This window comes from Oncorhynchus tshawytscha, linkage group LG11 (assembly GCF_018296145.1).
Source record: "Oncorhynchus tshawytscha isolate Ot180627B linkage group LG11, Otsh_v2.0, whole genome shotgun sequence".
In the NCBI taxonomy this organism is placed as follows: domain Eukaryota; kingdom Metazoa; phylum Chordata; class Actinopteri; order Salmoniformes; family Salmonidae; genus Oncorhynchus; species Oncorhynchus tshawytscha.
In genome coordinates, this window is record NC_056439.1 from 54,952,997 (window position 1) to 54,975,929 (window position 22,933).

The following is a 22,933-nucleotide window of genomic DNA, read 5'->3' on the forward strand; positions in this document are numbered from 1 at the left end:
TCAGGGGTATCTGATCTGAGAGTATAGGTCAGGGCTATCTGATCTGAGAGTATAGGTCAGGGCTATCTGATCTGACAGTATAGGTCAGGGGTATCTGATCTGACAGTATAGGTCAGGGCTATCTGATCTGAGAGTATAGGTCAGGGGTATCTGATCTGAGAGTATAGGTCAGGGCTATCTGATCTGAGAGTATAGGTCAGGGCTATCTAATCTTAGAGTATAGGTCAGGGCTATCTGATCTGAGAGTATAGTCAGGGATATCTGATCTGAGAGTATAGGTCAGGGGTATCTGATCTGAGAGTATAGTCAGGGATATCTGATCTGAGAGTATAGGTCAGGGGTATCTGATCTGAGAGTAGAGACTAGAGACTGTCAACGAATACAGCACAGAGCTACTGTTTCTAAACGTCAAAACCACGACTAGAGACTGTCAACGAATACAGCACAGAGCTACTGTTTCTAAACGTCAAAACCACGACTAGAGACTGTCAACGAATACAGCACAGAGCTACTGTTTCTAAACGTCAAAACCACGACTAGAGACTGTCAACGAATACAGCACAGAGCTACTGTTTCTAAATGTCAAAACCACGACTAGAGAGAGAGACTGACCCTCAGTCTGCTGCTCTCTCCCTCTGCTGAGACTGACCCTCAGTCTGCTGCCCTCTCCCTCTGCTGAGACTGACCCTCAGTCTGCTGCTCTCTCCCTCTGCTGAGACTGACCCTCAGTCTGCTGCTCTCTCCCTCTGCTGAGACTGACCCTCAGTCTGCTGCTCTCTCCCTCTGCTGAGACTGACCCTCAGTCTGCTGCTCTCTCCCTCTGCTGAGACTGACCCTCAGTCTGCTGCTCTCTCCCTCTGCTGAGACTGACCCTCAGTCTGCTGCTCTCTCCCTCTGCTGAGACTGACCCTCAGTCTGCTGCTCTCTCCCTCTGCTGAGACTGACCCTCAGTCTGCTGCTCTCTCCCTCTGCTGAGACGGACCCTCAGTCTGCTGCTCTCTCCCTCTGCTGAGACTGACCCTCAGTCTGCTGCCCTCTCCCTCTGCTGAGACTGACCCTCAGTCTGCTGCTCTCTCCCTCTGCTGAGACTGACCCTCAGTCTGCTGCTCTCTCCCTCTGCTGAGACTGACCCTCAGTCTGCTGCTCTCTCCCTCTGCTGAGACTGACCCTCAGTCTGCTGCTCTCTCCCTCTGCTGAGACTGACCCTCAGTCTGCTGCTCTCTCCCTCTGCTGAGACTGACCCTCAGTCTGCTGCCCTCTCCCTCTGCTGAGACTGACCCTCAGTCTGCTGCTCTCTCCCTCTGCTGAGACTGACCCTCAGTCTGCTGCTCTCTCCCTCTGCTGAGACGGACCCTCAGTCTGCTGCTCTCTCCCTCTGCTGAGACTGACTATCAGATACAGGCACCATCGTACCAGCTAATGATTTCAAATGTATTCTCACTCAGTTGTGCTTCATAAGTAATACAACAACGGATCTATTACCAGTGTGATCATATAGTCTACCTCAAATTTTGAAATATATCTTTTTACATTGGCAGAACAACAATGCATTCATTGGCAGGGCAATTTAATCAAAGCCAATATGCAGTGATAATGTATTGGGCCTATAGCTTACTGCACAAACTGCTACAGAACTGTTTTTAATTAGTTAATGTTACATAGACTCTTTTTTTAAAGTCATGTTTTTTAAAGTCTTGACTCAGAAAAGGTTGGTGACCGTTGTTCTAGAGTTTTCCCTGTCAACATGATTGAATAAGCTAAATAGCCAATAGGCAGAGGGTATCTTAATTTGTCTGATTCTCACGAATAATGTTAAGGGAATAATGATGCATTTTATTTTGAAAAGTGGTTTCTTGCATCAAACAACACAACATGTTCAGTCACCTCCTTGTCTGAAGGACAAGTGGATAAACAGGTTCATGTGAAGCCCTGTATGTTTGTATGTAAGTCTCATGGAATGTAGATCTACATTGAACCAAACACATTGAACTGCTACAGTAGGCTGAATGATAGAACAGACATTTCCATGGTAAAATGTTATGGGATGCATTTTATCCATTGTTTTTAATGGTAGGCTACTCTGGTAGGCCTACATTATGATCAAATAGCCACAGTAGCCTACTTGACCACTGTTAAAACTGTAACTTAAAGCAGGTACAGCCTCAGTGTTCACAGTAAAACTGTAACTTAAAGCAGGTACAGCCTCAGTGTTCACAGTAAAACTGTAACTTAAAGCAGGTACAGCCTCAGTGTTCACAGTAAAGCAGGTACAGCCTCAGTGTTCACAGTAAACCTGTAACTTAAAGCAGCTACAGCCTCAGTGTTCACAGTAAAACTGTAACTTAAAGCAGCTACAGCCTCAGTGTTCACAGTAAACCTGTAACTTAAAGCAGGTACAGCCTCAGTGTTCACAGTAAAGCAGGTACAGCCTCAGTGTTCACAGTAAACCTGTAACTTAAAGCAGCTACAGCCTCAGTGTTCACAGTAAAACTGTAACTTAAAGCAGGTACAGCCTCAGTGTTCACAGTAAACCTGTAACTTAAAGCAGGTACAGCCTCAGTGTTCACAGTAAAGCAGGTACAGCCTCAGTGTTCACAGTAAACCTGTAACTTAAAGCAGCTACAGCCTCAGTGTTCACAGTAAAACTGTAACTTAAAGCAGGTACAGCCTCAGTGTTCACAGTAAAGCAGGTACAGCCTCAGTGTTCACAGTAAAGCAGGTACAGCCTCAGTGTTCACAGTAAACCTGTAACTTAGTGGGTACAGCCTCAGTGTTCACAGTAAAACTGTAACTTAAAGCTGGTACAGCCTCAATGTTCACAGTAAAACTAACTTAAAGCAGCTACAGCCTCAGTGTTCACAGTAAAACAGGTACAGCCTCAGTGTTCACAGTAAAACTGTAACTTAAAGCAGGTACAGCCTCAGTGTTCACAGTAAAACTGTAACTTAAAGCAGGTACAGCCTCAGTGTTCACAGTAAACCTGTAACTTAAAGCAGGTACAGCCTCAGTGTTCACAGTAAAACTGTAACTTAAATCAGGTACAGCCTGTGTTCGCAGTAAACCTGTAACTTAAAGCAGGTACAGCCTCAGTGTTCACAGTAAAACTGTAACTTAAAGCAGGTACAGCCTCAGTGTTCACAGTAAAACTGTAACTTAAAGCAGGTACAGCCTCAGTGTTCACAGTAAAACTGTAACTTCAAGCAGGTACAGCCTCAGTGTTCACAGTAAACCTGTAACTTAAAGCAGATACAGCCTCAGTGTTCACAGTAAAACTGTAACTTAAAGCAGGTACAGCCTCAGTGTTCACAGTAAACCTGTAACTTAAAGCAGGTACAGCCTCAGTGTTCACAGTAAAACTGTAACTTAAAGCAGGTACAGCCTCAGTGTTCACAGTAAAACTGTAACTTAAAGCTGGTACAGCCTCAGTGTTCACAGTAAAACTGTAACTTAAAGCAGGTACAGCCTCAGTGTTCACAGTAAAACTGTAACTTAAAGCAGGTACAGCCTCAGTGTTCACAGTAAACCTGTAACTTAAAGCAGGTACAGCCTCAGTGTTCACAGTAAAGCAGGTACAGCCTCAGTGTTCACAGTAAAGCAGGTACAGCCTCAGTGTTCACAGTAAACCTGTAACTTAGTGGGTACAGCCTCAGTGTTCACAGTAAAACTGTAACTTAAAGCTGGTACAGCCTCAGTGTTCACAGTAAAACTAACTTAAAGCAGCTACAGCCTCAGTGTTCACAGTAAAACAGGTACAGCCTCAGTGTTCACAGTAAAACTGTAACTTAAAGCAGGTACAGCCTCAGTGTTCACAGTAAAACTGTAACTTAAAGCAGGTACAGCCTCAGTGTTCACAGTAAACCTGTAACTTAAAGCAGGTACAGCCTCAGTGTTCACAGTAAAACTGTAACTTAAAGCAGGTACAGCCTGTGTTCACAGTAAACCTGTAACTTAAAGCAGGTACAGCCTCAGTGTTCACAGTAAAACTGTAACTTAAAGCAGGTACAGCCTCAGTGTTCACAGTAAAACTGTAACTTAAAGCAGGTACAGCCTCAGTGTTCACAGTAAAACTGTAACTTCAAGCAGGCACAGCCTCAGTGTTCACAGTAAACCTGTAACTTAAAGCAGATACAGCCTCAGTGTTCACAGTAAAACTGTAACTTAAAGCAGGTACAGCCTCAGTGTTCACAGTAAAACTGTAACTTAAAGCTGGTACAGCCTCAGTGTTCACAGTAAAACTAACTTAAAGCAGCTACAGCCTCAGTGTTCACAGTAAACCTGTAACTTAAAGCAGGTACAGCCTCAGTGTTCACAGTAAAACTGTAACTTAAAGCAGGTACAGCCTCAGTGTTCACAGTAAAACTGTAACTTAAAGCAGGTACAGCCTCAGTGTTCACAGTAAACCTGTAACTTAAAGCAGGTACAGCCTCAGTGTTCACAGTAAAGCAGGTACAGCCTCAGTGTTCACAGTAAAGCAGGTACAGCCTCAGTGTTCACAGTAAACCTGTAACTTAGTGGGTACAGCCTCAGTGTTCACAGTAAAACTGTAACTTAAAGCTGGTACAGCCTCAGTGTTCACAGTAAAACTAACTTAAAGCAGCTACAGCCTCAGTGTTCACAGTAAAACAGGTACAGCCTCAGTGTTCACAGTAAAACTGTAACTTAAAGCAGGTACAGCCTCAGTGTTCACAGTAAAACTGTAACTTAAAGCAGGTACAGCCTCAGTGTTCACAGTAAACCTGTAACTTAAAGCAGGTACAGCCTCAGTGTTCACAGTAAAACTGTAACTTAAAGCAGGTACAGCCTGTGTTCACAGTAAACCTGTAACTTAAAGCAGGTACAGCCTCAGTGTTCACAGTAAAACTGTAACTTAAAGCAGGTACAGCCTCAGTGTTCACAGTAAAACTGTAACTTAAAGCAGGTACAGCCTCAGTGTTCACAGTAAAACTGTAACTTCAAGCAGGCACAGCCTCAGTGTTCACAGTAAACCTGTAACTTAAAGCAGATACAGCCTCAGTGTTCACAGTAAAACTGTAACTTAAAGCAGGTACAGCCTCAGTGTTCACAGTAAAACTGTAACTTAAAGCAGGTACAGCCTCAGTGTTCACAGTAAAACTGTAACTTAAAGCAGATACAGCCTCAGTGTTCACAGTAAAACTGTAACTTAAAGCAGGTACAGCCTCAGTGTTCACAGTAAAACTGTAACTTAAAGCAGGTACAGCCTCAGTGTTCACAGTAAAACTGTAACTTAAAGCAGATACAGCCTCAGTGTTCACAGTAAAACTGTAACTTAAAGCAGATACAGCCTCAGTGTTCACAGTAAACCTGTAACTTAAAGCAGGTACAGCCTCAGTGTTCACAGTAAAACTGTAACTTAAAGCAGGTACAGCCTGTGTTCACAGTAAACCTGTAACTTAAAGCAGGTACAGCCTCAGTGTTCACAGTAAAACTGTAACTTAAAGCAGATACAGCCTCAGTGTTCACAGTAAAACTGTAACTTAAAGCAGGTACAGCCTCAGTGTTCACAGTAAAACTGTAACTTAAAGCAGGTACAGCCTCAGTGTTCACAGTAAAACTGTAACTTCAAGCAGGTACAGCCTCAGTGTTCACAGTAAACCTGTAACTTAAAGCAGATACAGCCTCAGTGTTCACAGTAAAACTGTAACTTAAAGCAGGTACAGCCTCAGTGTTCACAGTAAACCTGTAACTTAAAGCAGGTACAGCCTCAGTGTTCACAGTAAAACTGTAACTTAAAGCAGGTACAGCCTCAGTGTTCACAGTAAAACTGTAACTTAAAGCTGGTACAGCCTCAGTGTTCACAGTAAAACTGTAACTTAAAGCAGGTACAGCCTCAGTGTTCACAGTAAAACTGTAACTTAAAGCAGGTACAGCCTCAGTGTTCACAGTAAACCTGTAACTTAAAGCAGGTACAGCCTCAGTGTTCACAGTAAAGCAGGTACAGCCTCAGTGTTCACAGTAAAGCAGGTACAGCCTCAGTGTTCACAGTAAACCTGTAACTTAGTGGGTACAGCCTCAGTGTTCACAGTAAAACTGTAACTTAAAGCTGGTACAGCCTCAGTGTTCACAGTAAAACTAACTTAAAGCAGCTACAGCCTCAGTGTTCACAGTAAAACAGGTACAGCCTCAGTGTTCACAGTAAAACTGTAACTTAAAGCAGGTACAGCCTCAGTGTTCACAGTAAAACTGTAACTTAAAGCAGGTACAGCCTCAGTGTTCACAGTAAACCTGTAACTTAAAGCAGGTACAGCCTCAGTGTTCACAGTAAAACTGTAACTTAAAGCAGGTACAGCCTGTGTTCACAGTAAACCTGTAACTTAAAGCAGGTACAGCCTCAGTGTTCACAGTAAAACTGTAACTTAAAGCAGGTACAGCCTCAGTGTTCACAGTAAAACTGTAACTTAAAGCAGGTACAGCCTCAGTGTTCACAGTAAAACTGTAACTTCAAGCAGGCACAGCCTCAGTGTTCACAGTAAACCTGTAACTTAAAGCAGATACAGCCTCAGTGTTCACAGTAAAACTGTAACTTAAAGCAGGTACAGCCTCAGTGTTCACAGTAAAACTGTAACTTAAAGCTGGTACAGCCTCAGTGTTCACAGTAAAACTAACTTAAAGCAGCTACAGCCTCAGTGTTCACAGTAAACCTGTAACTTAAAGCAGGTACAGCCTCAGTGTTCACAGTAAAACTGTAACTTAAAGCAGGTACAGCCTCAGTGTTCACAGTAAAACTGTAACTTAAAGCAGGTACAGCCTCAGTGTTCACAGTAAACCTGTAACTTAAAGCAGGTACAGCCTCAGTGTTCACAGTAAAGCAGGTACAGCCTCAGTGTTCACAGTAAAGCAGGTACAGCCTCAGTGTTCACAGTAAACCTGTAACTTAGTGGGTACAGCCTCAGTGTTCACAGTAAAACTGTAACTTAAAGTTGGTACAGCCTCAGTGTTCACAGTAAAACTAACTTAAAGCAGCTACAGCCTCAGTGTTCACAGTAAAACAGGTACAGCCTCAGTGTTCACAGTAAAACTGTAACTTAAAGCAGGTACAGCCTCAGTGTTCACAGTAAAACTGTAACTTAAAGCAGGTACAGCCTCAGTGTTCACAGTAAACCTGTAACTTAAAGCAGGTACAGCCTCAGTGTTCACAGTAAAACTGTAACTTAAAGCAGGTACAGCCTGTGTTCACAGTAAACCTGTAACTTAAAGCAGGTACAGCCTCAGTGTTCACAGTAAAACTGTAACTTAAAGCAGGTACAGCCTCAGTGTTCACAGTAAAACTGTAACTTAAAGCAGGTACAGCCTCAGTGTTCACAGTAAAACTGTAACTTCAAGCAGGCACAGCCTCAGTGTTCACAGTAAACCTGTAACTTAAAGCAGATACAGCCTCAGTGTTCACAGTAAAACTGTAACTTAAAGCAGGTACAGCCTCAGTGTTCACAGTAAAACTGTAACTTAAAGCAGGTACAGCCTCAGTGTTCACAGTAAAACTGTAACTTAAAGCAGATACAGCCTCAGTGTTCACAGTAAAACTGTAACTTAAAGCAGGTACAGCCTCAGTGTTCACAGTAAAACTGTAACTTAAAGCAGGTACAGCCTCAGTGTTCACAGTAAAACTAACTTAAAGCAGATACAGCCTCAGTGTTCACAGTAAAACTGTAACTTAAAGCAGATACAGCCTCAGTGTTCACAGTAAACCTGTAACTTAAAGCAGATACAGCCTCAGTGTTCACAGTAAAACTGTAACTTAAAGCAGATACAGCCTCAGTGTTCACAGTAAAACTGTAACTTAAAGCAGATACAGCCTCAGTGTTCACAGTAAACCTGTAACTTAAAGCAGGTACAGCCTCAGTGTTCACAGTAAAACTGTAACTTAAAGCAGGTACAGCCTGTGTTCACAGTAAACCTGTAACTTAAAGCAGGTACAGCCTCAGTGTTCACAGTAAAACTGTAACTTAAAGCAGATACAGCCTCAGTGTTCACAGTAAAACTGTAACTTAAAGCAGGTACAGCCTCAGTGTTCACAGTAAAACTGTAACTTAAAGCAGGTACAGCCTCAGTGTTCACAGTAAAACTGTAACTTAAAGCAGGTACAGCCTCAGTGTTCACAGTAAAACTGTAACTTAAAGCAGGTACAGCCTCAGTGTTCACAGTAAAACTAACTTAAAGCAGATACAGCCTCAGTGTTCACAGTAAACGTGCGCTGGAAGTTTGTGCTCAGCAGACCTACAACCTGCGATCGTATAAATGGGAAGGTTGATTGGCAATAAAACTGATGCGTGCGCCACTATGGGACAAAAAACACACGGTTGGCTTAAATTGTTAACAACATTGAAGTTATATTTGATCTCCAGTGTTAATTGAAAACATATTAAACGTAAAAACCAACGCCTGTCACAGTCAAAAACCTGAAAACACGACATGGTATCAAGAACAAGACGAAACCAGCTGAAACCAGCTGAAACCAGCTGAAACCAGCTGAAACCAGCTGAAACCAGCCACTTCCGATTCCCCACATGACAGTTCCTTCTCATTGTCGCTAGCAATCTGGCCATTCAGAATGACAGCAACAGGCTGACTTCTGCCCCATGGAAGCACGCATATGGTGTCCGTGACATTGTCAGCTAACCCATCTATTATATAGACAATTGAAGGTATTCTCTCCATCAGCGATTCCCAACTTTTCCCCTTCCAAATCACCGTCAACAGCTCGAGGACCACCATTCGCAGAAATATTTTCAATATCTTGGGCAGTCAAATTGAGAGTCAATGTTATCAGTTATTGACAGATTAAAGGCCTATTATTATTGTAAACCATTTGTATTGTTAAAGTTAATATATTGTTTAAGGTAATGTACTGTCAAAGTTAATGTATTGACAAAGGTAATGTAACAGAGGTAACGTATTGTTAAAGGTAATGTATTGTCAACAGTAATGTAATGTCAAAGGTAATGTATCGTTAAAGGTAATGTATCACTAAAGGCAATGCACTGTTGAAGGTAATGTATTGTTAAAGGTAATGTATTATTAATGGTAAGGTAAAGGTAATGTATTGTTAAAGGTAATGTATTGTTAAAGGTAATGTATTATTAATGGTAAGGTAAAGGTAATGTATTGTTAAAGGTAATGTATTGTTAAAGGTAATGTATTATTAATGGTAAGGTAAAGGTAATGTATTGTTAAAGGTAATGTATTATTAATGGCAAGGTAAAGGTAATGTATTGTTAAAGGTAATGTATTATTAATGGTAAGGTAAAGGTAATGTATTGTTAAAGGTAATGTATTATTAATGGTAAGGTAAAGGTAATGTATTGTAAAAGGTAATGTATTCTTAACGGTAAGGTAAATGTAATGTATTGTAAAAGTAATGTATTGTCAAAGGTATATATAAAGGTAATGCATGGTTAAAGGTAATGTAATGTTACGATAATGTAAAACGACTTATTATACCGTAAATACTCCCAACTGTTATAATTTATTTTATTTTATTGAAAATAATTGGCGGACCACCTGCAGCACCTCTGCGGGCCACAGGTTGGAAACCACTGCGCTAGATGACTAGGTTGCCATAGTTACCCGTGACAGGCGTGCCAGACCCAGGAGTGGCGACCGGCCTTGGGCCTGAAGTCGGCCCGTCCGATGTTGTGGATCTGAGAGGAGAACCGTAGCAGGCGGCGGTGTCCGTAGGGCCAGTTAGCACTAGCAGCAGACTTAGACAGACAGTTCTCCTCCGCTGCGCAGTACAACATGTGGAGTGGGCGGTCCTCAATGTACACGGACTGCTGGACCAGGGGAGCATTCAGGACCAGGTCAGACGCAGCTGGGAGGAGAGAGGAGGAGAGGAGGAGGAGGGGGAGGAGGAGAGAGGAGGAGAGGAGGAGGAGAGGAGGAGGAGAGAGGAGGAGAGAGGAGGAGAGAGGAGGAGGGGGGGAGGAGGAGAGAGGAGGAGAGAGGAGGAGGGGGAGGAGGAGAGAGGAGGAGGAGGGGGAGGAGGAGAGAGGAGGAGAGGAGGAGGAGGGGGAGGAGGAGAGAGGAGGAGAGAGGAGGAACGGTCAAACTGTCAACATGTACTGCGCAGTAGTTTCCATTGCCACTTGTTTTATGTTGGCTGTTTAGAACAGTGGGGTCAGTTTAGCTAAACCCAGGGTGCGTCAGAGTGGGGTCAGTTCAGGGTGCGTCAGAGTGGGGTCAGTTCAGGGTGCGTCAGAGTGGGGTCAGTTCAGGGTGTGTCAGAGTGGGGTCAGTTCAGGGTGTGTCAGAGTGGGGTCAGTTCAGGGTGCGTCAGAGTGGGGTCAGTTCAGGGTGCGTCAGAGTGGGGTCAGTTCAGGGTGCGTCAGAGTGGGGTCAGTTCAGGGTGCGTCAGAGTGGGGTCAGTTCAGGGTGTGTCAGAGTGGGGTCAGTTCAGGGTGTGTCAGAGTGGGGTCAGTTCAGGGTGCGTCAGAGTGGGGTCAGTTCAGGGTGCGTCAGAGTGGGGTCAGTTCAGGGTGCGTAAGAGTGGGGTCAGTTCAGGGTGCGTCAGAGTGGGGTCAGTTCAGGGTGCGTCAGAGTGGGGTCAGTTCAGGGTGCGTCAGAGTGGGGTCAGTTCAGGGTGCGTCAGAGTGGGGTCAGTTCAGGGTGTGTCAGAGTGGGGTCAGTTCAGGGTGCGTCAGAGTGGGGTCAGTTCAGGGTGCGTCAGAGTGGGGTCAGTTCAGGGTGCGTCAGAGTGGGGTCAGTTCAGGGTGTGTCAGAGTGGGGTCAGTTCAGGGTGCGTCAGAGTGGGGTCAGTTCAGGGTGCGTCAGAGTGGGGTCAGTTCAGGGTGCGTCAGAGTGGGGTCAGTTCAGGGTGTGTCAGAGTGGGGTCAGTTCAGGGTGTGTCAGAGTGGGGTCAGTTCAGGGTGCGTCAGAGTGGGGTCAGTTCAGGGTGCGTCAGAGTGGGGTCAGTTCAGGGTGCGTCAGAGTGGGGTCAGTTCAGGGTGCGTCAGAGTGGGGTCAGTTCAGGGTGTGTCAAAGTGGGGTCAGTTCAGGGTGTGTCAGAGTGGGGTCAGTTCAGGGTGCGTCAGAGTGGGGTCAGTTCAGGGTGCGTCAGAGTGGGGTCAGTTCAGGGTGCGTCAGAGTGGGGTCAGTTCAGGGTGTGTCAGAGTGGGGTCAGTTCAGGGTGTGTCAGAGTGGGGTCAGTTCAGGGTGCGTCAGAGTGGGGTCAGGTCAGGTGTGGGAAGCTAATTTACTGAATTTCTACACAATTTACACACTCTAAACTGATATTTGGAGAACATCAGAAACAAACAAAAATGACCCCAGTCTTTAATCATCACTATCAGGTTTAAAGGTCTGTGGAACGGATGTGTCAACCACTACTCAACCTCATCATAAATTGACTCATTTACCTGTGGAAAGGCGCATACAGTCGCAGTGTGCAATAGAAGCATAATATACACTGTCAAGTCACAAGGCCAACTTCAAATACCAATGTCCATAGGCAGCGTGTGAGCTTCAAGTTTGGGGAAGATATTTTGTTCACCATAAAATCGCACCTTTAATTAATAATAAATGTTTGAACGCATCTATCATCGCATTAGCAGACTAATGTTAGATAGGCCGATATTCCTGTGATGAGTGGATTGGATAGTCATCATTTAGGCTAATAATGCCTGGGAAAACGTGGCCTTTTATAAACACATTTCATGCAATTCTACTACACTTTATAATACGACACAAATTACCAACCTACTCTACTGACAAACAGATCAGTAAAAACAACCTTGTCTTGAATATAACCATCTAAGCTAGTCCTACGAAAAGAGGAGACCCAAATTGGACAATATGACGTCAATCTAGCCTGGAGGAGGGGAATCATTTCCCCCCCAAAAAAACATTCCGGTGACCAGTGGAACTGATCCAATGATATAAAGACAGTGAATATGCTCTCCCTGGGTATATGCTGCTCTCCCTGGGTATAAGCTGCTCTCCCTGGGTATATGCTGCTCTCCCTGGGTATATGCTGCTCTCCCTGGGTATAAGCTGCTCTCCCTGGGTATAAGCTGCTCTCCTGGGTATATGCTGCTCTCCCTGGGTATAAGCTGCTCTCCCTGGGTATATGCTGCTCTCCCTGGGTATATGCTGCTCTCCCTGGGTATATGCTGCTCTCCCTGGGTATATGCTGCTCTCCCTGGGTATATGCTGCTCTCCTGGGTATATGCTGCTCTCCCTGGGTATATGCTGCTCTCCTGGGTATATGCTGCTCTCCTGGGTATATGCTGCTCTCCCTGGGTATGCGCTGCTCTCCTGGGTATATGCTGCTCTCCTGGGTATATGCTGCTCTCCCTGGGTATATGCTGCTCTCCCTGGGTATGCGCTGCTCTCCTGGGTATATGCTGCTCTCCCTGGGTATATGCTGCTCTCCCTGGGTATATGCTGCTCTCCTGGGTATATGCTGCTCTCCCTGGGTATAAGCTGCTCTCCCTGGGTATATGCTGCTCTCCCTGGGTATATGATGCTCTCCCTGGGTATAAGCTGCTCTCCCTGGGTATAAGCTGCTCTCCCTGGGTATAAGCTGCTCTCCCTGGGTATATGATGCTCTCCCTGGGTATAAGCTGCTCTCCCTGGGTATATGCTGCTCTCCCTGGGTATATGCTGCTCTCCCTGGGTATATGCTGCTCTCCCTGGGTATATGCTGCTCTCCCTGGGTATAAGCTGCTCTCCCTGGGTATATGCTGCTCTCCTGGGTATATGCTGCTCTCCCTGGGTATATGCTGCTCTCCCTGGGTATATGCTGCTCTCCCTGGGTATATGCTGCTCTCCTGGGTATATGCTGCTCTCCTGGGTATAAGCTGCTCTCCCTGGGTATATGCTGCTCTCCTGGGTATGCACTGCTCTCCCTGGGTATATGCTGCTCTCCTGGGTATATGCTGCTCTCCCTGGGTATATGCTGCTCTCCCTGGGTATAAGCTGCTCTCCCTGGGTATAAGCTGCTCTCCCTGGGTATAAGCTGCTCTCCCTGGGTATATGATGCTCTCCCTGGGTATATGCTGCTCTCCCTGGGTATATGCTGCTCTCCTGGGTATATGCTGCTCTCCCTGGGTATATGCTGCTCTCCCTGGGTATATGCTGCTCTCCTGGGTATATGCTGCTCTCCCTGGGTATATGCTGCTCTCCCTGGGTATATGCTGCTCTCCCTGGGTATAAGCTGCTCTCCCTGGGTATAAGCTGCTCTCCCTGGGTATAAGCTGCTCTCCCTGGGTATATGCTGCTCGTTGCTATTGAGCGAACAGAGGCTACTGTTCGCTCAATTGGGAGTTGAGAATTTTGATAACTAGATGAGTGTTTTTCTTTGTCTTCTCTTTTCAGCAATAACCATTTGCTTTCTAAACTATGCTTTTCTTACGATTGTATTTAGAAATATTGCGATAGTTAACTGCTTTTCAATGACAGCTGCAACTCAACAACCAACTGCTTTTCAATGACAGCTACTGCTTTTCAATGACAGCTGCAACTCAACAACCAGCTATTTGTCGTGCTCGTTGCTATTTGCCGTGCTCGTTGCTATTTGTCGTGCTCGTTGCTATTTGTCGTGCTCGTTGCTATTTGTCGTGCTCGTTGCTATTTGTCGTGCTCGTTGCTATTTGTCGTGCTCGTTGCTATTTGTCGTGCCCGTTGCTATTTGTCGTGCTCGTTGCTATTTGTCGTGCTCGTTGCTATTTGTCGTGCTCGTTGCTATTTGTCGTGCTCGTTGCTATTTGTCGTGCTCGTTGCTATTTGTCGTGCTCGTTGCTATTTGCCGTGCTCGTTGCTATTTGCCGTGCTCGTTGCTATTTGTCGTGCTCGTTGCTATTTGCCGTGCTCGTTGCTATTTGTCGTGCTCGTTGCTATTTGCCGTGCTCGTTGCTATTTGCCGTGCTCGTTGCTATTTGCCGTGCTCGTTGCTATTTGCCGTGCTCGTTGCTATTTGCCGTGCTCGTTGCTATTTGTCGTGCTCGTTGCTATTTGTCGTGCTCGTTGCTATTTGTCGTGCTCGTTGCTATTTGCCGTGCTCGTTGCTATTTGTCGTGCTCGTTGCTATTTGTCGTGCTCGTTGCTATTTGTCGTGCTCGTTGCTATTTGTCGTGCTCGTTGCTATTTGTCGTGCTCGTTGCTATTTGTCGTGCTCGTTGCTATTTGCCGTGCTCGTTGCTATTTGCCGTGCTCGTTGCTATTTGCCGTGCTCGTTGCTATTTGCCGTGCGCGTTGCTATTTGTCGTGCTCGTTGCTATTTGTCGTGCTCGTTGCTATTTGCCGTGCTCGTTGCTATTTGCCGTGCTCGTTGCTATTTGTCGTGCTCGTTGCTATTTGCCGTGCTCGTTGCTATTTGTCGTGCTCGTTGCTATTTGTCGTGCTCGTTGCTATTTGTCGTGCTCGTTGCTATTTGTCGTGCTCGTTGCTATTTGTCGTGCTCGTTGCTATTTGCCGTGCTCGTTGCTATTTGTCGTGCTCGTTGCTATTTGCCGTGCTCGTTGCTATTTGTCGTGCTCGTTGCTATTTGCCGTGCTCGTTGCTATTTGTCGTGCTCGTTGCTATTTGCCGTGCTATTTGCCGTGCGCGTTGCTATTTGTCGTGCTCGTTGCGATTTGCCGTGCTCGTTGCTATTTGCCGTGCGCGTTGCTATTTGTCGTGCTTGTTGCTATTTGTCGTGCTCGTTGCTATTTGTCGTGCGCGTTGCTATTTGCCGTGCGCGTTGCTATTTGCTCAGCTCAGCTATCCCCATTGAGACCGTGTCTGTGCCTCGACCTGGGTTAGGCAAAACTAAACATGGCGGTGTTCGCCTTAGCAATCTCACTGGAATAAAGACCTCCTCCATTCCTGCCATTATTGAAAGAGATTGTGATATCTCACATCTCAAAATAGGGCTACTTAATGTTAGATCCCTCACAAGGCTGTTATAGTCAATGAACTAATCACTGATCATAAGATCGATGTGATTGGCCTGACTGAAACATGGCTTAAACCTGATGAATTTACTGTGTTAAATGAGGCTTCCCCTCCTGGTTATATTAGTAACCATATCCCCCGCGCATCCCGCAAAGGCGGAGGTGTTGCTAACATTTACGATACCAAATTTCAATTTACAAAAAAGAAAATGACTGCGTTTTCATCTTTTGAGCTTCTAGTCATGAAATCTATGCAGCCTACTCAATCGCTTTTTATAGCTAGTGTTTACAGGCCTCCTGGGCCATATACAGCGTTCCTCACTGAGTTCCCTGAATTCATATCGGACCTTGTAGTCATAGCAGATAATATTCACATTTTTGGTGACTTTAGTAGTCACATGGAAAAGTCCACAGACCCACTCCAAAAGGCTTTCGGAGTCATCATCGACTCAGTGGGTTTTGTCCAACATGTCTCCGGACCTGCTCACTGCCTCAGTCATACTCTGGACCTAGTTTTGTCCCATGGAATAAATATTGTGGATCTTAATGTTTTTCCTCATAATCCTGGACTATCGAACCACCATTTTATTACGTTTGCAATCGTAACAAATAATCTGCTCAGACCCCAACCAAGGATCACCAAAAGCTGTGCTATAAATTCTCGGACATCCCAAAGATTCCTAGATACTCTTCCAGACTCCCTCCACCTACCCAAGGACGTCAGAGGACAAAAATCAGTTAACCACCTAACAGGGGATCTAAATGTAACCTTGCGTAATACCCTAGATGCAGTCGCACCTCTAAAAACAAAAAACATTTGTCATAGCCTGGTTCCTCTCTAGGTTTCTTCCTAGGTTTTGGCCTTTCTAGGGAGTTTTTCCTAGCCACCGTGCTTCTACAGCTGCATTGCTTGCTGTTTGGGGTTTTGCTTGCTGTTAGGCTGGGTTTCTGTACAGCACTTTGAGATATCAGCTGATGTATGAAGGGCTTTATAAATACGTTTGATTAATTGATTGACGGGAGAACTCATGCATTAAATAGTTCACTGTTGTATTTCATTTTCCACTTTTTCAGAACTAAACACACTCTTGGTTAAAACAATTGCCAAGTAATACCTTAAAGTACCTTAGCCCATTCACTGTGCTGTGCCGTTCCTGCTCTATGTGAATCAGCGTTATTAAACCACCTCAATCTGACGCCCGTGCCCTTACAAACACCTGGAACACGTGGAGCTAAGAAGCCCTGAAGAATATCCAGCCCAACAGGTCCTTCAGGAACTCACTCTCTGAGCAGATGACCCCAGCAGAGAACTTGGCAGCAGTCTTCTGACAGCTGACAGTCCTGTGATGCTGGCAGTGGCTCAGAGACATCTCGTTTCCTATACAAAGGGAAGGGGATGTTATTAGACACTTTTCTGAAATTTACCAGTAAACTAATCTGATTTTTTTGGTAATTTTCAAGGATTTTAAGGAATTTTCATAACATGTAAACTATATAAATAAGTTTTTTTGTTTAATATTTGGTAAATTACCGGGAGTTTCACAACCCTACCTGTACATTTCACTCCACTCATCACCATCTCGGTCACATTACTACTGTCCCAGTACCATGTTTCCTTAGCAACAGGAGAAACACAAACAAATAGCAGGAGGTTATCATCAAACCTTGATTTATCCAGGAAGTCCCATTGAGACCTATTTTACAAGGGACACTTGGCAATAGGTTATGATAATAATAATAATAATAATTGATTGGAGTGCTTTTCCTGTAGCTCAAAGAGCTTTATGTAGTAATGGGAAAACCTCTTCCTCTACCAATGTGTAGCACCCATCTGAAAGGTGCCAAAACGATCACCACACATCAGCTATCTTGGTGGAGAGGTGAGGGGTGAAACGATCACCACACACCAGCTATTTTGGTGGAGAGGTGAGGGGTGAAACGATCACCACACATCAGCTATTTTGGTGGAGAGGTGAGGGGTGAAACGATCACCACACATCAGCTATCTTGGTGGAGAGGTGAGGGGTGAAACGATCACCACACACCAGCTATCTACAGTCAATCACGGACTACAGGAAGAAATCCAGCCCAGTCACGGACCAGGATGTCTTGCTCCCAGGCAGACTAAATCACTTTTTGCCCGCTTTGAGGACAATACAGTGCCACTGACACGGCCTGCAACGAAAACATGCGGTCTCTCCTTCACTGCAGCCGAGGTGAGTAAGACATTTAAACGTGTTAACCCTCGCAAGGCTGCAGGCCCAGACGGCATCCCCAGCCGCGCCCTCAGAGCATGCGTACACCAGGTGGCCGGTGTGTTTACGGACATATTCAATCAATCCCTATACCAGTCTGCTGTTCCCACATGCTTCAAGAGGGCCACCATTGTTCCTGTTCCCAAGAAAGCTAAGGTAACTGAGCTAAACGACTACCGCCCCGTAGCACTCACTTCCGTCATCATGAAGTGCTTTGAGAGACTAGTCAAGGACCATATCACCTCCACCCTACCTGACACCCTAGACCCACTCCAATTTGCTTACCGCCCAAATAGGTCCACAGACGATGCAATCTCAACCACACTGCACACTGCCCTAACCCACCTGGACAAGAGGAATACCTATGTGAGAGTGCTGTTCATCGACTACAGCTCAGCATTTAACACCATAGTACCCTCCAAGCTCGTCATCAAGCTCGAGACCCTGGGTCTCGACCCCGCCCTGTGCAACTGGGTACTGGACTTCCTGACGGGCCGCCCCAGGTGGTGAGGGTAGGCAACAACATCTCCTCCCCGCTGATCCTCAACACTGGGGCCCCACAAGGGTGCGTTCTGAGCCCTCTCCTGTACTCCCTGTTCACCCACGACTGCGTGGCCATGCACGCCTCCAACTCAATCCTCAAGTTTGCGGACGACACAACAGTGGTAGGCTTGATTACCAATAACGACGAGACGGCCTACAGGGAGGAGGTGAGGGCCCTCGGAGTGTGGTGTCAGGAAAATAACCTCACACTCAACGTCAACAAAACTAAGGAGATGATTGTGGACTTCAGGAAACAGCAGAGGGAACACCCCCTATCCACATCGATGGAACAGTAGTGGAGAGGGTAGCAAGTTTTAAGTTCCTCGGCATACACATCACAGACAAACTGAATTGGTCCACTCACACAGACAGCATCGTGAAGAAGGCGCAGCAGCGCCTCTTCAACCTCAGGAGGCTGAAGAAATTCGGCTTGTCACCAAAAGCACTCACAAACTTCTACAGATGCACAACCGAGAGCATCCTGGCGGGCTGTATCACCGCCTGGTACGGCAACTGCTCCGCCCTCAACCGTAAGGCTCTCCAGAGAGTAGTGAGGTCTGCACAACGCATCACCGGGGGCAAACTACCTGCCCTCCAGGACACCTACACCACCCGATGTTACAGGAAGGCCATAAAGATCATCAAGGACATCAACCACCCGAGCCACTGCCTGGAGAGGGGAGAGGTCAAACGTGTATCTCTTGGCTCCACAATGTCTGTGTGCCAGTCAATGTGTCTCTGTGATCTTGTCAAGATAGGATGGATTTGATATATGGCTGTTGATATGGAGGATTTGTTTATGGTTCTGAGTTTGAGAAGAGAACATAGTTTAGGAGACAAAGCTGAACGATAAATTATGTTTATGCTGTCTAGCTATGTGTGTTTTTTGGTATTAAAGGATCTCAGTGGCAATGTGGAAGGGACTCTCAGAGAATTCATTGATAGACACTGAATTGATCTGAGAGTCACAGGGTTGTGATAGAACTGATATAATTAAAGATGGACTTTGTGATAACTAACTCTGACTTGTGTGTGGTTTGCTCTCATGATTTGGTAAATAGAGGAAATTTCCACGACACCATCCAATTGGCAACACATTTTCACATGAATATTCTAAAGTCTGCATGAAAACAATATTCTCATTTTACCCCAAGAGTTGTGTTTCCATCAAATTGGCTTGTTACGGATAAAAGGCTGTGTGTGATGGCGTAGTGCACATAAAAATACAGTTTGTGGTTAAATTCCCATGTCCCAAGTTAAATAGGTTTCCATCTCATGTTAAACTCTACTGATGGTTATGTCTACAGCGAATGTCACCTCTGGTCTTGACACTGGCGCTCTATGATGACATCACTGGTGCTCTAATCAGATACAGGGGGGTATAGTCTACATGATGACATCACTGGTGCTCTAGTCAGATACAGGGGGGGTATAGTCTACATGATGACATCACTGGCCCTCTAGTCAGATACAGGGGGGTATAGTCTACATGATGACATCACTGGTGCTCTAGTCAGAAACAGGGGGTATAGTCTACATGATGACATCACTGGTGCTCTAGTCAGATACAGGGGGTATAGTCTACATGATGACATCACTGGTGCTCTAGTCAGATACAGGGGGTATAGTCTACATGATGACATCACTGGTGCTCTAGTCAGAAACAGGGGGTATAGTCTACATGATGACATCACTGGTGCTCTAGTCAGATACAGGGGGTATAGTCTACATGATGACATCACTGGCGCTCTAGTCAGAAACAGGGGGTATAGTCTACATGATGACATCACTGGTGCTCTATGATGACATCACTGGCGCTCTAGTCAGATACAGGGGGGTATAGTCTACATGATGACATCACTGTGCTCTATGATGACATCACTGGCGCTCTTGTCAGATATGTTGGGGTAACCTACATGATGACATCACTGGCGCTCTATCATGCTGGTGCTCTAGTCAGATACAGTGCTGGGAACCTACCTACATGATGACATCACTGGCGCTCTATGATGACATCACTGGCGCTCTAGTCAGATACAGTGCAGGGAGCCTACCTACATGATGACATCACTGGCGCTCTAGTCAGATACAGTGCAGGGAGCCTACCTACATGATGACATCACTGGCGCTCTAGTCAGATACAGTGCGGGAGCCTACCTATATGATGACATCACTGGCGCTCTATGATGACATCACTGGCGCTCTAGTCAGATACAGTGCAGGGAGCCTACCTACATGATGACATCACTGGCGCTCTAGTCAGATACAGTGCGGGAGCCTACCTATATGATGACATCACTGGCGCTCTAGTCAGATACAGTGCGGGGAGACTACCTACATGATGACATCACTGGCGCTCTAGTCAGATACAGTGTGGGGAGCCTACCTACATGATGACATCACTGACGCTTTATACTACCTGTCCCATCTTTATACTTCCTGTCCCAGCTATATACTTCCTGTCCCATCTCTATACTACCTGTCCCAGCTTTATACTACCTGTCCCATCTTTATACTACCTGTCCCAGCTCTATACTACCTGTCCCAGCTCTATACTACCTGTCCCGGCTCTATACTACCTGTCCCAGCTCTATACTACCTGTCCCGGCTCTATACTACCTGTCCCAGCTCTATACTACCTGTCCAAGCTCTATACTACCTGTCCCGGCTCTATACTACCTGTCCCGGCTTTATACTACCTGTCCCGGCTCTATACTACCTGTCCCGGCTCTATACTACCTGTCCCTGCTCTATACTACCTGTCCCTGCTCTATACTACCTGTCCCTGCTCTATACTACCTGTCCCAGCTCTATACTACCTGTCCCATCTCTATATTCAACCTGTCCCAACTCTATACTACCTGTCCCGGCTCTATACTACCTGTCCCGGCTCTATACTACCTGTCCCGGCTCTATTCTACCTGTCCCGGCTCTATACTACATGTCCCGGCTCTATACGACCTGTCCCAGCTCTATACGACCTGTCCCAGCTCTATACGACCTGTCCCAGCTCTATAGTACAGTATCATACTTCCAACACACATCATACTGTGAAGGAATTGATTTCTGCTTCTCCCAGTCTTACTCACAGTGATGGCATGCATGGAGTATCCCAGGCCTAGCTGTCTGCAGACTACCATGGCCTCTTTAGTGGTCCAGCTGGCAGAACACACCGTGCCCCACCGCGCCCCCACCTGAACCTCCACACGGCCCTCATAGTACGTCCTGCCTCCCACGATACGCACCTGTAAAGGGGCCCTAGGGGATGTCAGTGAGAGGGCACCTCCTGTCTCAACTCCAGTCCTGGAATACCCCCAACAGTACTGGTTGTTGCTGTAGCCTCGGACCACCTGATTAAACTAGTAAGTTAATCATCAAGCCCTTGACTAGTTGAATCAGAGGTGTTTGTTCGGGATAGTCGAGGACTGGAGATGAGAAACACTGCTGTAGCCTGTCTGTGCTTCCTCCAAAGTCTAGTCTGTGCACAGTCCTGAGGGTCAGGGGTTTGCTGATGCAGCTACAGCTGTGGGGTTAGTTCATAGACTCACAGAATAACATGTCAGGGTGAACATGTCAGGGTGAACATGTCAGGGTGAACATGTCAGGGTGAACATGTCAAGGTGAACATGTCAGGGTGAACATGTCAGGGTGAACATGTCAGGGTGAACATGTCAGGGTGAACATGTCAAGGTGAACATGTCAGGGTGAACATGTCAGGGTGAACATGTCAGGGTGAACATGTCAGGGTGAACATGTCAAGGTGAACATGTCAAGGTGAACATGTCAAGGTGAACATGTCAGGGTGAACATGTCAGGGTGAACATGTCAGGGTGAACATGTCAGGGTGAACATGTCAAGGTGAACATGTCAGGGTGAACATGTCAGGGTGAACATGTCAAGGTGAACATGTCAGGGTGAACATGTCATGGAGCGGGGAGCCACATTGGTTCCTTCCTGGTGGGTTGGGAGAACCAATGAGATGTCGCTACCTGGCATGTTATGGTTGGCTGTTATGGTTGACACTCTCGTGATGAGGTAGCCTGAGAGGTTAACACTATCGTGATGAGGTAGCCTGAGAGGTTAACACTATCGTGATGAGGTAGCCTGAGAGGTTAACACTATCGTGATGAGGTAGCCTGAGAGGTTAACACTATCGTGATGAGGTAGCCTGAGAGGTTAACACTATCGTGATGAGGTAGCCTGAGAGGTTAACACTATCGTGATGAGGTAGCCTGAGAGGTTGACACTCTTGTGATGAGGTAGCCTGAGAGGTTAACACTATCGTGATGAGGTAGCCTGAGAGGTTAACACTATCGTGATGAGGTAGCCTGAGAGGTTGACACTCTTGTGATGAGGTAGCCTGAGAGGTTAACACTATCGTGATGAGGTAGCCTGAGAGGTTAACACTATCGTGATGAGGTAGCCTGTGAGGTTAACACTATCGTGATGAGGTAGCCTGAGAGGTTAACACTATCGTGATGAGGTAGCCTGAGAGGTTAACACTATCGTGATGAGGTAGCCTGAGAGGTTAACACTATCGTGATGAGGTAGCCTGAGAGGTTAACACTATCGTGATGAGGTAGCCTGAGAGGTTAACACTATCGTGATGAGGTAGCCTGAGAGGTTAACACTATCGTGATGAGGTAGCCTGAGAGGTTAACACTATCGTGATGAGGTAGCCTGAGAGGTTAACACTATCGTGATGAGGTAGCCTGAGAGGTTAACACTATCGTGATGAGGTAGCCTGAGAGGTTAACACTATCGTGATGAGGTAGCCTGAGAGGTTAACACTATCGTGATGAGGTAGCCTGAGAGGTTAACACTATCGTGATGAGGTAGCCTGAGAGGTTAACACTATCGTGATGAGGTAGCCTGAGAGGTTAACACTATCGTGATGAGGTAGCCTGAGAGAGGAGTCCAAATGTCATGGCTCTCCAACCATGAGGATATCGTCTTGGTCCAGTTTTTAAGACTAGTGGTATTCAAACGTTTTCAGCGGGGAACCCCATTATTCTTACAGTTATTTTTCCGCACCCCAAATCTACTGAAACAACCTTCAAATCGGTACATTTGGATGTTTACGTCGACAAATAAACCTTTTTTTCAACAAGAAAAACAAACCAATAATTACATAAAAAAATATTACTCACAATAAAGTTGTATCTTTCAAAATATCTTTCTCAAAAACATTTGTATATTGTTCCTTACAATAATATGTACTCTTATAAAAGGTATTATATATATATATAT

General features: G+C 45.8%; 1 protein-coding gene across 8 annotated transcripts in view; it reads right to left on the reverse strand.

The window, feature by feature from the left end:
- Positions 1 to 22,933, reverse strand: part of LOC112236226 (lysyl oxidase homolog 3B-like) — an 85,542-nt gene that overhangs the window by 16,472 nt on the left and 46,137 nt on the right. For 6 of the 8 annotated variants that reach the window (XM_042330391.1, XM_042330389.1, XM_042330388.1 and 3 more), the window contains 3 exons: positions 16,437 to 16,500; positions 16,168 to 16,263; positions 9,583 to 9,826 (listed from right to left, as the gene is read on the reverse strand). In XM_042330391.1, the coding sequence (XP_042186325.1) occupies positions 9,583 to 9,826; positions 16,168 to 16,263; positions 16,437 to 16,500 (404 nt within the window). Of the gene's footprint in view, positions 1 to 9,582; positions 9,827 to 16,167; positions 16,264 to 16,436; positions 16,501 to 20,772; positions 20,929 to 22,933 lie in introns of all 8 variants that reach the window. The other 2 variants (XM_042330387.1, XM_042330394.1) reach the window with 1 other exon arrangement.